At 49.4% G+C, this 14,438-nt stretch overlaps 1 protein-coding gene across 2 annotated transcripts in view; it reads left to right on the top strand.

Moving 5' to 3' along the window:
• Positions 1-13,965, top strand: part of XRCC1 (X-ray repair cross complementing 1) — a 282,052-nt gene extending 268,087 nt beyond the window's left edge. For both annotated transcript variants that reach the window (XM_078655577.1, XM_078655578.1), the window contains exons 16-17: positions 11,393-11,468; positions 12,040-13,965. In XM_078655577.1, coding sequence (XP_078511703.1) covers positions 11,393-11,468; positions 12,040-12,153 — 190 coding nt within the window. In that variant the 3' untranslated portion in view covers positions 12,154-13,965. The remainder of the gene's footprint in view (positions 1-11,392; positions 11,469-12,039) is intronic.
• Positions 13,966-14,438: the final 473 nt, after the last annotated feature.

Below are 14,438 nucleotides of genomic sequence, written 5' to 3'. Positions count from 1 at the left end.
TACTCACTCACCACAGCTGTCTCATCTGGCTCAGAGCATGTGGAAGTGGGCCATTCAGAGGAACATTTTCCTCATGGCGGAACACCTCCCCGGCAAGGACAATCAGATGGCGGATCTGCTCAGCAGGTACAGCCATCAAATGCACGAGTGGGAGATACATCCATCAGTGCTCCACCCGTACTTCCAGCAGTGGGGTCATCCAGAGATAGACCTGTTTGCCACAAGGGAAAACGCAAAATGCCAAAGCTTTGCCGCCAGGTTCCCTCACCCGGAATCGCAGGGGAATGCGATATGGATGAACTGGTCAGGCAAATTTGCGTACGCTTTTCCCCCAGCGCCTCTCATTCCGCTGGTGGCAAGAAAGCTAAAGCAACACTCGATGACTCTCATCCTGGTTGCTCCAACATGGGCACGCCAACCATGGTACACCACGTTTCTAGAACTCTCCGTGGTACCGCATCAAAGGCTGCATCTCACACCCAGCCTCTTGACGCAGAACCATGGCGACATTCAGCATCCAGATCCGCAACAGCTCAATCTGGCGATCTGGCTCCTGAGGTCTTAGAATTTGGCTACCTCAACCTGCCTCCTGAATGCATGGACATCATCCGGGAGGCAAGGAAGCCCACGACCAGAGCTTGCTATGCTGCTAAATGGAAGCGGTTTGTCATTTACTGTACAGACAACAATATCAACCCGCTGGATGCATCCATTCCTAACATCATCTGCTATTTGTTACATCTTTACAAATGCAATCTAGCGTACGCTTCCATTCGGATACATTTATCCGCCATAGCGGCTTATCTCCAGAATAGGCAGCACCTCTCTGTTTTCAGGGTGCCTGCCATTAAAGCCTTTCTAGAGGGACTGAAACGAGTCATTCCTCCTAGAACTCCACCAGCTCCTGTGTGGAACCTCAATGTGGTCCTCACTAGGCTGATGGGCCCACCTTTCGAGCCACTGCACTCCTGCGAACTTCAGTTTCTAACGTGGAAGGTGGCTTTTCTCATTGCTATCACGTCGCTCAGACGTGTTAGTGAGCTGCAAGCGCTCACAATCCAAGAGCCATTCATCCAAATACACTCTAACAGGGTGGTGCTCCGCACTAACCCCAAATTCCTTCCAAAGGTGGTGTCACAGTTTCATATCAACCAAACTATTGACCTGCCTGCATTTTTCCAAAACCCACAAACGGTAGCAGAAAGAATGCTTCATACATTAGACGTTAGAAGGGCGCTAATGTACTACATTGACAGAACACAACCCTTTAGGAAGACACAACAACTTTTTGTTGCCTTCTCAGCTCAACACAAAGGCAACCCCATTTCCAAAGCAGGAATAGCCAGATGGATTGTTAAATGCATTCAAATCTGTTATCAAAAGGCTAAACGCACTTTAACAATACCCCCAAGGGCGCACTCCACACGCAAATTGGGGGCCTCCATGGCTTTCCTGGGGAACATTCCCTTAGAGGACATTTGTAGGGCAGCCACATGGTCTACACCACACACATTTACCAAGCATTACTGCGTAGATGTGCATTCCAAACAGCAAGCAGCTGTAGGACAGGCTGTTCTCAAGACACTTTTTCAAGCTTCTGCAGCTGGCACGGGCAACCGCCCTTAATGGAGGGACTGCTATGTATTCTATGCAATAGATATGAATTTAGCAGCCCACATGCCTCGAACTGAATATGCTACTTACCAGTATGCATCTGTTCTTGGCATGTAGGGCTGCTAACATTCATATCGCCCGCCCTCCTCCCCGGTGCCCGTAGCGGCTGCAGACACTCTCTTGCATTCATCATTAGCATGGACATCCTTTACACTATTTCACTCTATCTCTGCCACAATGGCTAAAAACAATCTGGGGATGGAGTCGATGCCCATGCGCACTGTAGTCCAGGGGAGGAGCCACCTATCTCGTGATACTTCGAAGACTCTTCCAGGACAACAATGTGCAATCATCCGGACCCAACACTAGGCGGCGATCTATGCAATAGATATGAATGTTAGCAGCCCTACATGCCAAGAACAGATGCATACTGGTAAGTAGCATATTCATTCCTGTACCTGCTCAGCCAAACAGCACACCAGATACTGCGGAAGTCACTGTCCTGCCATCTTTAACACCTACCACTCCAGCTTCTCTTTCTATTGGTTAGCATTCTCATTCAGCTACAGTGGGATGAAAGTTCCATTCATAAGAAATATGAGATTAAAGGCCTTTCTCGTGAATTGGTTCAGACTCGCTGTTACAAAACAAAGTGGATTCTTCCTGCTACACCCAAGGCTCACCCCACCCACAAGAAAGGAGCAACCATGGCTTACCTAGGAAACATTCCACTAGCGAATATGCACAAGGCAGTCACCTGATCAGGAGCACACACCTTTACTAGGCAATACTGTCTGCACATCTTAGCCCAGCAGCAGGCTATGGTAGGTCAGATGGTGTTAAAGACCTTATTCCTGATGGCTGCACCATCCGCAAGCTAGCCGCCATTAATGGAGGGCAGTTTATAGTGTGTGCTAAGCATGGTTACAGCCACGTATGCTACCAACTGAAAATACTGCTTCCTCTCTAACCATTTGTTTGTACCGTGTAGTGCTGTAGATTCACATGCGTCCACCCTTCTCCACCAGAGGCCTGTCTTTTCAAATCTCTTGCTTTCTTCCTTTTAATGCACATTGTGCTTCACGCACCTTCCTTACTTTTACATTCCTTACATGCTCTCCCCCTCTGAAAAACATGGAGTCGATGCCCTGCTCAATATACAGTAAGAGGAGAAGTTGAGTCGCATCTCGTGGCCTGACAGACTTCTTCAAACAGAAATAACTTGTAAACGATGGTAGGAGTGTGCTAAGCTAGTGAATCTACGGCACTGCGCGCTACAGATGCTTACAAGGTAAGTATCATTTAAAGGATGAAGTGTAAATATCCATATCTTATTTTTATTGTCCCTTTTTGGGCTCTCAGTCTGGTCCTTACTTTTGTAATGGGTCCTCCTTTTGAACTTTGAAATACAGGTCCACATAGGATTTTGACATGGGCAGTAGTTACCTTGGAAGCTTGTGCTATGGCAAGAAGATGGGAACTTCGCCTGCCATTTCAGTTTTGGCCCCCTATGGCACATTTTAGAAATAAGGTGACTGCAGCCAAAGCAATTTGTAAGGAAATCCTCTTTGCATATGGTCACCCCCAATTTTTTTGACTGACTCTACTGGCTTTCGTCTCTGAGAGTGCACTGAGGCCTGCTAACCAAACCTTATTGTCAGTGCCCTGACCCCAAAGTGTATGTGCAACATGTTGTATGCAATTGGAAATGGATAACTTACCTGCAAGTCCCTAGTATATGGTACCCTGGTCTCAGGGCATGTAAGTTAGAGGGGTACCTCAGGGCTTGCAACACTGGTTGTACCACTCTGGTCATCCCCCAAGTAAAACTAGTCCCCCAGTCTGCTACTGCAGACTGGCAGAGCCGGCATGCATTGCGAGCCCGACTTTAAAAGCAATGTCAAAGCCACTATTTCTCAGCTACATCTGTGTAAGTTACTCCTCTGTCAGACCTACCAATTCCTAGCATGGTGCAATATATGCCACTAGCAGGGCATGTAGTTCACATGTCCTGACAGTCAACCCTCGAAGACCCTGTTTTTACTGTGGAAAGACTTGGTTGCCCAATTGGTGAGTACAGGAATCCATGTTGGCCCCTCAACTGTGCTAATTAATGTAACTAGTTGCAGTGTGCAGCTTTTACAAAGCTGGCACTTTGTTGCCTTTAAAACTCCTGTGCCTTCTTGGGCACACATGGAGCCTGTTCCATAATACAGCTGGCTGCCCTACTGGAGAGACGTTTCAACGACTCTTAGGAAGGAGAACGGTGAGGGATTGCATGACTACTGCACGGAGCCCTTTAGGTTTTATCCCCAAAAGGCAGGCTTCAAAGGGGAGACCGTCTTTGAAGGGAAGATGTGTCACACTAGGGAGACCCCATTGTTTAGGCAGACAGGCTGGCTTGCAGAGCAAAGAGGGGAAACCATTTGCCAAACCTGCTCCCCCAGTGACGTGTAGCTCTGAGGTAGCCACAGCCAATGAGTGGGCTAGAGAGGTATGACCACCGAGAGATGTGCCTCGCCATCTTGGGAGTGGGCAGAATGGTGGATCCTAGGATAGACAGATGTCAAACTTCAAGGGAAGCAGTCATCAAGTCTGAGGGGACTTCATAGCCTATTAGCAATCAACCGCATTCTGCCCTGAGGGCATTTTCTGAGCCTCAAGGAGCCACCCCTGGCACCCAGACCTGAGATCTCAACTGCCCTACTGAAGGACTGCCCTGCTGCACTGAAGGGCCAGCAAAGTGATGCTGCACCGTCAAAGACTGTGCATGTTGCACCTGGTGGCTGGCGATGAGAGGGACTGTGCCTGCTGTGAGTCCTGCCCAAGGGGAAGCTGTCTTCAGAGCCCAGATAAGCCAAAAGAACTCCTAGGGCCATCTGTCTGGCCTCCTGTTCTTAGCACAGGGATACAGCAGATGAAGAAGCCTGCGGGGGCAAATTGGTAGTCCAAAGTATTCAAGCCGCTATCACTGCTTCCGTGCAACACCAAGGACCAAGACCCAACGCACAGAGCTGCACAGAGTTTGCTACGCTTTGGAATACTATGACTATTTGCTTGGACCTTCAGAAGGTGAGTTATCAACCCAGGAAGTATTGGTCTGTGACCACAACAGCGAACAAGTGTTAGTCCAGTAGCAACTGGACTTCGGCCACACCAGGGAAGAATTTGTGGGATGTCATCCCTTCACCATCTTCGTGGACCAAGGAATCTCTGCAGGAAGACCCCCTTGACCGCGTCGCATTCACAGCATCCTTAGAGCATCTTCAGCATCCTTCATCGCTTGCATAAGGACCACTCCATAGGAATCAATGGCAACGTGGATAAAGTCCCTGGAACTGCTAGAGGACTGCTTCTTCTGTGGAGGTTTCTAAGGAACTTGCTAGGCCCCTTGACTAGCTACCCCCAAGCTTTTTTAACCAACTGCGTTGAAACATACCTATGTTTTCTTTGAAAATGTTTGTCCAATTCGTTGCCTTTGCCAAGGCTTGTTCACGGTTGAGTGAAATTGCTGTGATTTATTATTGCTTGTAAAATCTATAGCTCCAGGACCCTTCTGTGGATCTTTTTCGTTCTAGTGTCTAAATTCTTTTTAAAATATAGTCTGTTTTTATAAATTGGTGTAGGATTTCTTGAGTGTTATGTCGATTTCTTCAATTGTTTTGGTGCTGGTCAAATGCTTTACACTTGTTCCTCTGTGTAAGCCTTGCTGCTCAGTGCCACAGCTCCTCAGGATAGCACTAACTGTTTGTCAGACGAAACCAAAGGTTCTGAAGGGGTTCATAAGTGTAGTACACCGTGAGGTGGTACAACCACACCATGTACCACACCATGTAATGCACCCCGCTTCCTCATGCACTCCTTCTTGCCTATGATGGTCTCAGAATATCATGTGATGCAGGTCATATTTTTGTTATCTTTTTTCTACCACCTCATCCATAAAATGCTGGGAAGAGTGTATAGACTAGGCTGTAGGAGGACCATGAACTGTTACATTCACATGTTTATAGAATTCCTTGATGGCAGCTTGTGATTGCCTTTTAGCCTGGATCAACTACAAAACAGGTGGATTTCCCTGTGTATCAATTTGCTATGAGTTGGTTGCTAAAATCATCCTCAATTGTATATGCCTGCGCAATGAGAGGTGAACCAGGAACCCTCCACTCTTCTTAAGAATAAATCGTGCTCATTCCATTCGTCGGACAGTAACCTGGTCCTCATTGCAATCCTTCTCTCAGCACGGCTTTCTGGAGGAGCAGGCCAGAGCTCAAACTCGTCTTTGAAGGCACTGCATCAAAGCTTTCTGGGTCAACCACGAAATATCCTCAGCCCTCCTTCTCAGATTTGCTTTTAGGGAAGCGGCTCTGGAATCAAAACGTCAATTTGAAAACATAATTCAGTCATGTCGAGCAGCAGTTCCTCAAATGTATCTGACCTGGAATTTGAGGCACAAGGTGAGAAGATGTAGAATGCGGTGTAGAATGAATGGTTTGCTGTTAAAAACTGTGCCGGATGTATGACGGGAGGTGATCCAGGAGGAGAGAATATACACCTTACGTTATAATTATGTACAGACTATTGAACACGTCATAGTTGCCTGTACTGCTATCAAAATTTATCAGAGATTTTTAAAAACACTTTAAAAATAATGGTATTACAACAAGTGCTTCAATGGAGATGATACATTTCCTAGTTATTGAATTAATGTGCTGTGAGATCTTTACATTGTTTAGCTCCTTTTTAAATTTGTAGTAAATAATGTAATTTTGTATACCATAGATCTCATTGTAAGATCTAAGGGCCATATGTAGGTGGGGTAATACCGGTCGGTAACGGTGAAATTCGGTAAATTTCACCGTTACCGACCGGTATTTAGGGATTTGAGATGTAGGAGGCTGCAAATAAGGAATCTGTAATTTACCGATTCCTTATTTTAAGGAATCGGTAAACTACCGATTCCTTAAAGCCTATGTAGGTAGCACTCAAGTGAGTCCATTTTAGCCTTAAGGATTCGTTATTTACCACCAACTATAAGTTGGTGGTAAATACCGAATACCTTTGCTTTTTTCTCAGTGCCATGTGGCAGACACACATGTCCTTAGGGCATGTATGTGCGCCACGTGCACACATGCACGATTCAGGGGTGCAACAGGGTGTCAATGTGACACCCTGCCACTCTTGAATATGTTTCCCCTATTACCGATTCGGTATTTACCGAATCGGTAATAGTGAATGGCTTCCCATTCATTCCTATGGGCCTCCAGGGCCATAGGAATGAATGGGAATTACCGAATCGGTATTACCAAATAGGTAATACCGAATATTACCGGTTCTGTAAAATTTACCGAATTATTACCTACATACTATTTACCGATTTACAAATACTGAATCGGAAAATTCGGTATTTAAAAATCGGTAAATAGTGATTACCTACATATGGCCCTAGATCTTTAAAAAACTTCACTTGGGAGTGTCTCTTATAAGTCTTATAAGTCTGCCGGAGCAAATGGATCATTGCACCAGGGTGTATCTTCACCTCACTGTTTTTATTGAGGTAGATAACCACATCATTAAATAACTCCAGTGGATTACCTAACCTTTTTTAATGTTCACCCACCTCTCACGTCTACACCATCACTAGAGCCCTCATACCCACATGCACCAACTGGCAGGAACAAAAGATCTCCGGTAAAGAGCCCCTTTATGGGTGCCCGTCAGACATTGCAGCGCCAGTCTGACGAGGAGCAAAACCCAGATGATGAAGCATGACACTTAGCTTGCTGGGTGTGTGAGGGTTTTAGTTCCGAAAGGGGAATCCCCCCCTCCCTCTTTCTCCCCTCCTTGTGTTTGGTTCACACAATTCGCCTCTTCCCTAGGGAACAGTGTATCATTCTTTGTTGATGTCTGTGACAGACCCCGACCGTTGGTGCCTTTACTGCCTCTGGGCCGACCACGATGACAAGTCGTGCCCCGACTGCCGGGCCTTGACCTCGAAGGCTAGACGGGAGTGGTCCCGTAAGCTGCTCGAGCTCCGCGACCGGTCCCTCGACTTCCTCCTCGACCGGGAACTCGAGCGGCACCGCATTCATCGCCGTTTGTCGAGTCACCACCACTCATCGGGCTCCAAGTCCTCCGGTAAGTCGAGGCATTCGAAAAAGAAGTCGAAGAGGTGTCACCGCTCTTCTGACTCCCCCAGCCCCCCTCATCCCCTCGCCCTTACCCCCTAACCCCCCCACCCCCTCCCTGCAAATCGTCCGAAGGGCTACTCCCTCCTCTTCGAGGCGACCCCTCCAGCCATGCCTCCGCAGTACCGCCGCATATTGGGGGGATCACTTGCAACTTCTGCAGGAGGAAGTTACGGCCCTCTAGGCCGAGGGGGCCATTGAGCGCGTTCCTGGGCCAGAAGTAGGACGTGGTTGTTATTCCCACTACTTTCTGGTACCCAAGAAGGGCAAAGGAGGCCTACGCCCTATCTTGGACCTACGGAGCGTCAATGGCTTCCTCCGGAAGGAGAAGTTCAAGATGCTGACTGTGGCTCAGGTCCTAGCTGCCCTGGACCCGTGAGACTGGATGGTAGCGTTGGCCCTGCAGTACGCATATTTCCACATCCCCGTCCTGTCGACCCACCGGCGCTACCTGCGGTTCATGGTATGCCACGAGCACTTTCAGTTTACCGTGCTCCCCTTCGGCCTTACCAGCGCACCTCGGGTGTGCACGAAAGTGATGGCAGTGGTCGCAGCTCATCTGCGCAGATCAGGGGTTTCAGTCTTCCCCTATCTCGACGATTGGTTGTTGAAGGCGGGCTCGCCCCAAGCAGTCGTCTTCCACCTCCAGACTACGGCCAACCTCCTGCACTTCCTGGGGTTCTCCATCAACGTGCCAAAGTCACACCAGTGCCCCTCTTAGAAGCTCCTTTTCATCGGACTCTGCGCAGTTTCGGGTTTATCGCCCCGAACAGCGGGTTCGGGATATTCAGGCTCTGATTCCGATCTGTCAGACTTTATCCCGATTTTCGGTCAGGTTGACGCTGCGGCTCCTGGGGCTGATGGCCTCCTGCATCCTTCTGGTGCATCATGCCAGTTGCGGGTTCTGCAGTGGGACCTGAAGTTTCAGTGGGCACAGCATCAAGGCAACCTGTCCGACCACTTCCTTATCTCGGAGGGCCCTGCGAGTCAGTTGCGGCTCACGAACCGCGATTGGGCCAGTGGCAGATCTCTCTCCCTACTCCAACCGGAGCACGTAGTGGTGACAGATGCGTCCCTCCTGGGATGGGGGGCCACATGGGAGAGGGGGAGATCAGAGGCCTCTGGTCTCCGGCGGAGTCCCGGCTCCATATCAACCATCTGGAGCTGCAGGCGATCCGGCTTGCACTGAAGGCATTCCTTCCCTCTATCCGGGGAAGTGTAGTCACCCTGGTGGTTCAACACCCAACAGGTTCCCTGAACGCCAGGGCGGACGATCTCAGCCGCCGGTGCATGATGGATCACGAATGGCGTCTGAACTCGGGCATGGCGCAAGGTCCCTTTCAGCAGTGGGGAGAGCCTTGGTTAGATCTATTCGCCACCAAAGAGAACGCGCAATGTCATCAGTTTTGCGCGTTGGAATTTCCAAGGCGGCACTCGCTCGGTGACGCTTTTCGTCGCGAGTGGAGCTGCTGTCTGTTGTACACCTTTCCGCCTATACCACTTCTTCCCAGAGTGCTGAAAAAGATCAGGCGAGACCGGGCCCAAGTCATCCTTGTGACTCCGGACTGGGCACGAAGATACTGGTATCTCAAGCTACTCAGCATGTTAGTCGTTCCCCCCGAGTCGTCAGCCTCTTCAGGAGGACCTTCTGTCGCAGCAGCAGGGGATGGTCCTCCACCCGAACCTGTCCAGTCTCCACCTACATGCGTGGAGATTGAGCAGCGACAGTTGAGGCCATTTGACTTGCCTCCTGAAGTCTGTGAAGTGATTCTGGCAGCCAGGCGTCCCTCCACAAAAACGGTATACACTTGCAGGTGGAACTAATTTGTGGCATGGTGCACAGCAAAGGCTGTGGATCCACTCTCTGCCCCCCTTTCAGAGGTTCTCCTCTTCCTTCTTTCTCCTGCCCAGCAGGGCCCTGCTCAGGGCCATTTCAGCCTTGTTAAGGCTTCCTGATCAGCCTCCTCTTTTCAAGTCCCTTGTTGTAAATAGATTCTTGAAAGGCATCACTCACATGTTTCCTCCTGTTCCCTTTGTGATGCCTCAGTGGGACTTGAATCTTGTTCTGACGTACCTTATGTGCACTCCCTTTGAGCCATTTCATAACTGTCCTCTTTGTCTTTTGACTACTGCATTCCTGGTTGCCATCACCTCTGCCAGGAGAGTGAGTGAGCTCCAGGCTCTATCTTCTAAACCTCCTTTCCTCTCTGTCCATCCGGACAAGGTTGTTATGAGGACTCGTCCTCCTTTCCTGCCCAAGGTGGTCACAGCCTTTCACATCGGGCAGTCCATCACCTTGCTCACCTTCTTTCCGCCTTCGCATCCCTCAAAGGAGGAAGAGAGGCTCCACCGTCTGGACCCAAAACGTGCGCTCTCCTTCTATCTAGATCACGGACGCCAGTTCCGGTTGGACGACCAGCTCTTATTGGTTACGTGGGCGCTAAGAAGGGACAGGCGGTGCACAAGCGGACCATCTCTCGTGGGTCGTCTTGTGCATCAAGGTTTGCTACTCTTTGGTGAAAAAGGAGCCTCCTGTTGGGCTGCGCGCCCATTCCACTCGGGCTACGGCGGCTACTACTGCCCTGGGTCGGGGAGTCCCCTGGGTCGGGGAGTCCTCTGGCAGGACATCTGTCAGGCAGCTAAGTGGGCCTCGTTGCACACGTTTGCTCGACACTACTGTCTGGACAGCCAAGTCCGGAGAGATGGCTTTTTCGGCCGGTCCGTTCTCCAGGACTTTCTGGTGTGATATTGGTTCGCAGACTCACCACCAGGGTTGGTATTGCTGGGGTATCTATTCTAAGGTAAGGAGTCTAACACTAACCAGTTTCTTTCAGATGCACAAGTTACTTACCTTCGGTAACGATATATCTGTAAGAAACAGTAGTTCGTGTTAGATTCCTTACCGCCCCACCCATCCTCCCCGTTCTGCGAAACGATATCTAGGGTTAAGGACATCCCTTTCAGGGCCCTAGTTTCATGGCACCAGTGTCTGTTTCTATCATGGCTCTGCGTTCCTGGACCGGAAAGCTATGTACAGAAGTGACGTCAGCGCGCGAGGGCGGTGTCTAAGTACTCCGACGACGTCATCCCGGCGATCACGACGACGGACGCGGAGTCGCAGACGAAGCCTACCGACATGTAGTGGTACTGTTGACAAAAACTTTCCGGATCCAGTCTGACGCCTGGGGATATTCTAAGGTAAGGAATCTAACACTAACTAGTTTCTTACAGATATATCGTTACCGAAGATAAGTAACTTGTGCTTTCACCCCAGAGATCTTCTGTGCTCCTCTTTGTATGTTCTCTTGGGGGGTAGGGGGGAGTTTCCTCCCATTGTATAGCACTCTGATATCAGAAAATTGTCTTGATTGCACTATATAAAGCTTCATAAATAAAAATAAATAAAAAGTCTCATTTTAATTCTTTCCATGGCTGGGCTAGAAAAGGTTGCCAGCCCAGTGAATGAGGAATGAATGAAGCATGAAATTCTATGAAAGATGCTAACCGCGGAGAGCTTTAGTTACAGATACGCAACTTTTCTCTATGATTTAGAGCTCTCCAAGTGTTAACGTTACTTCTATCTTTATTTACAGGGAGCTAGAGGAGTACATGAACGAGAAGGTGCAGTATGTTATCACGGCACAGGACTGGGACGATACCTTTGAGGAGGTGAGTCTCGGGAAGGGGGGCTCCTTGCAAGCATGGGTGCCTGAAAACTGTGACTGGCAGTGTGGACCATGAGCCTTTGCCATCCCACAGTAGTCAGCATGGAAGGCAGGATGCCAGCCATCGCTTCCTCTTAACAGTAGCTTAGGCATTCTTCTATCTTGGTTTAGACCTCAGAGGTCCTTGCATTTTGGAGTTCTAGGGTAGGTGAGTGTGACACTGCTGTAATTTGTTAACTCTACTTATCTCTCCATTGGATTCCTTATAGCACTAGCCTCTAGTGCACCTAAAAAATGACTCATTCCTTCCTCTGAAGGTCAACTTTCTTCTTCTTAATCAAAAAGAAGGGGGGAATGGACAACTTGTAACTGCGTTACCAAGGTTCTCTATCTCTCTTAATAAAAAACCCTTATACACGCATTGTAGGAACGTTGGCGGTATATCTTGGTTCTCCCCTACACTAATGCGGTCAAATTTCTTCTCATACATAAGGCTTCCTCTGTGCCAGGCAACTACAGTACGAACTTGAGCCTTAACCTCATTTCTAATTCTTAATGGTCTTCCCTCTTCGCAGGCGCTGAACGAGAACTGCAACCTCTCCTTCGTGAAGCCACGCTGGATCTACACATGCAATGAGCGGCAGAAGCTGATGCCACACCAGCTCTTCGTGGTGGTACCGCAGGCATAGCCGCGGCGAGAGCCCAAAGCTGGCGGGGATGCCAGATGGAAATCGGAGGCGAGCCGACAGTGCGGGACGACTTGCACCCTTTGCAGTGCTAGATCATTCGGGTCGAAGGTCCCAGACAGTACTTTTCTATAGGTTCTGAGGATCCAGCTTTTTTTTAATTGGGCTCTTTGGGGGTCCTAGTTCCTTCACACTGGGGTGATTTGTAGGCACCCTAAATACCCATTTCCACCCAGCGGCCACAGGAGACCGCTAAATATTTTTCTACTCAATTCTTTTATAATGTATTCAATTTTTGATCGATTAACAATAAAAAGAGAGTTTTGACTTGCTGAAGAGCTCTCAAGAAGAGCATTGCTCATCCTTCAATCCAGCAATAGCCAGGCACATGTGCAAGCCCCGGGGCTGTCTGCAGTCATGGCTGCCCTTTGAGTGTAGAGGAGGCGTTTTCAAGTATTGCGCCCAGGTGGATACTTTTAGGGGTTCAGCTGTAAGACCAGCACAGAGTTTACCAGGAGCAGTCTGCATGTAGTGGCAGCTATCAGAAGTGGCAAGTGTACCTAAGTGCCTGTCCACGAATACAAGAAGTGTAAGGAAAACCAGAAGGAAGAAATCTCATCAGTGTGCTCTTCCATTTAAAAATAACACCTTCTATGCAGAACTGAAACATGATATTTTGAGTTTCAAAGTCATTATTCAGGACAGTCCATCATCCCATACAACTATCAAGCACATTTTAGCCATGATTTTGGACCCTGAGTTTGGTTTTGAGTTGGTTCGCAGCATCCTTGACTCAACAGCCTCTATGGAGGGTCTGGCCTTCATTTCTAGTTCAAAGGTGACTCGAGACCGCTGCTTCCTATGTCTCCTCATCAGAGCCACTGTTCTGCAGGAGCCCTTTTACAGGAGACACTGAGTGAAGCGCTCTAGGTGCCATCAGTCTGTGATGTCACCATGGGCCCTGCTGCCTCCTATGACCTTGAGTCACTGATGTGACCCCTGTGGGCTGTGAGCCGGACACTGGTGTCTGGCCTTATACTACTGCTATTCTCTTGCCAGTACTGCATGTTCATTAATGTTGATGTCTGTCCTGCAGTTTCTGTTCTATGTATCCCATTTCCAAGCCGGCTGCATTCGCCCTGTGCTGTTAGGGTTAACTAGCTCCTAGCAGTGATTCCTTGCACGTTTACAAACCGGCCTCTAGGTGTCACTGCACTTGAGATTATACTGGCTGTCCACTAGGGGCCGCTCTTGCACTGATGTTCCCTGATACTGGACGGGAGGGGCTGCTCCTGCTGAATGCCTTCACCCCCCCCCCCCCCTCCCCCCAACAGCCTCCTCTCAAAGATGTTAATGGAAGGTCAAATCTGCCCCCTAGTGGGCCTGGCCACCAGCAGAACGTAGGTACGAGCTGCAGGGAGGGGCCAGTCCGATGCACCCCGGGTCTCTTGGGGGGGGGGGGGCACGTGACCCCCAGGAGGTGAGCCGGAGAGGCTGCAATGACATTAAAATGTAATCACCAATGGAATTGCCTGCGCGTAGAAGGCTCAGGCGAGAGATTACGGCAGTGAAATAAACTGAATTAAATGGTCCAGAACCCGAGCCGGCCCGGCCGGCCCTGCGCTCCCTACGATGGCGTCTGCGGGGGTCCCGCCGCGGCACGGACATATGCTTTTCATGGCTGCTCTTGAAGGGGCGCGGAGGTGGAAAGGAGATTGCTTCCATTTTACACGCAGGGCTGGAGGATTAGTCAAGTGACGAATTTTATTGCCTCTCTCGTTCTCTGTTACAATAAAGATGGTCTTTTACAGCGTCTCCGTCCCGAGTTGTCTCATTCAAGGAATTGTGTTTTTTAACAGACTTTAAAACGGAGAGGGGGCCCAATGATTCATAACTATCCTTTAACTCGGAACACACATCCATCTTTCCCTACCGTGAGTTCTGGTTTAGAGAGCTGCCTTCTGTAAATGTAAATGTGTTTGTATTTATATAGCGCACTACTACCCAGAGGTCTCGTAGCGCTGTATTCATACTGCTGTGGAACCCATCCTGGCTTTCCTGTAGATGTCCACTCCTGGGCACCCCCAAGGTGAAGCCAGGCATCCAAGCGCTGCTGGGGCCGTTGTGGAGATTAGGCAAGCTATTGCCCAGAGTCACAGAGTTGCACCCATGATTAGAATAGGCACCGAGGCGAGAATGATCAGGTCCGAGGAAATTGAACCCTGGTCCCGGGCTAGACCTCTGCATCAGGGTCTGCCGCTCTAACCATTGAGCCACGCTTCACCACA

This window comes from Lissotriton helveticus, chromosome 7, assembly GCF_964261635.1.
Source record: "Lissotriton helveticus chromosome 7, aLisHel1.1, whole genome shotgun sequence".
Lineage (NCBI taxonomy): Eukaryota > Metazoa > Chordata > Amphibia > Caudata > Salamandridae > Lissotriton > Lissotriton helveticus.
Note: the sequence above shows the minus strand (reverse complement) of the source record. Positions and strands in the feature narration are given on the sequence as shown.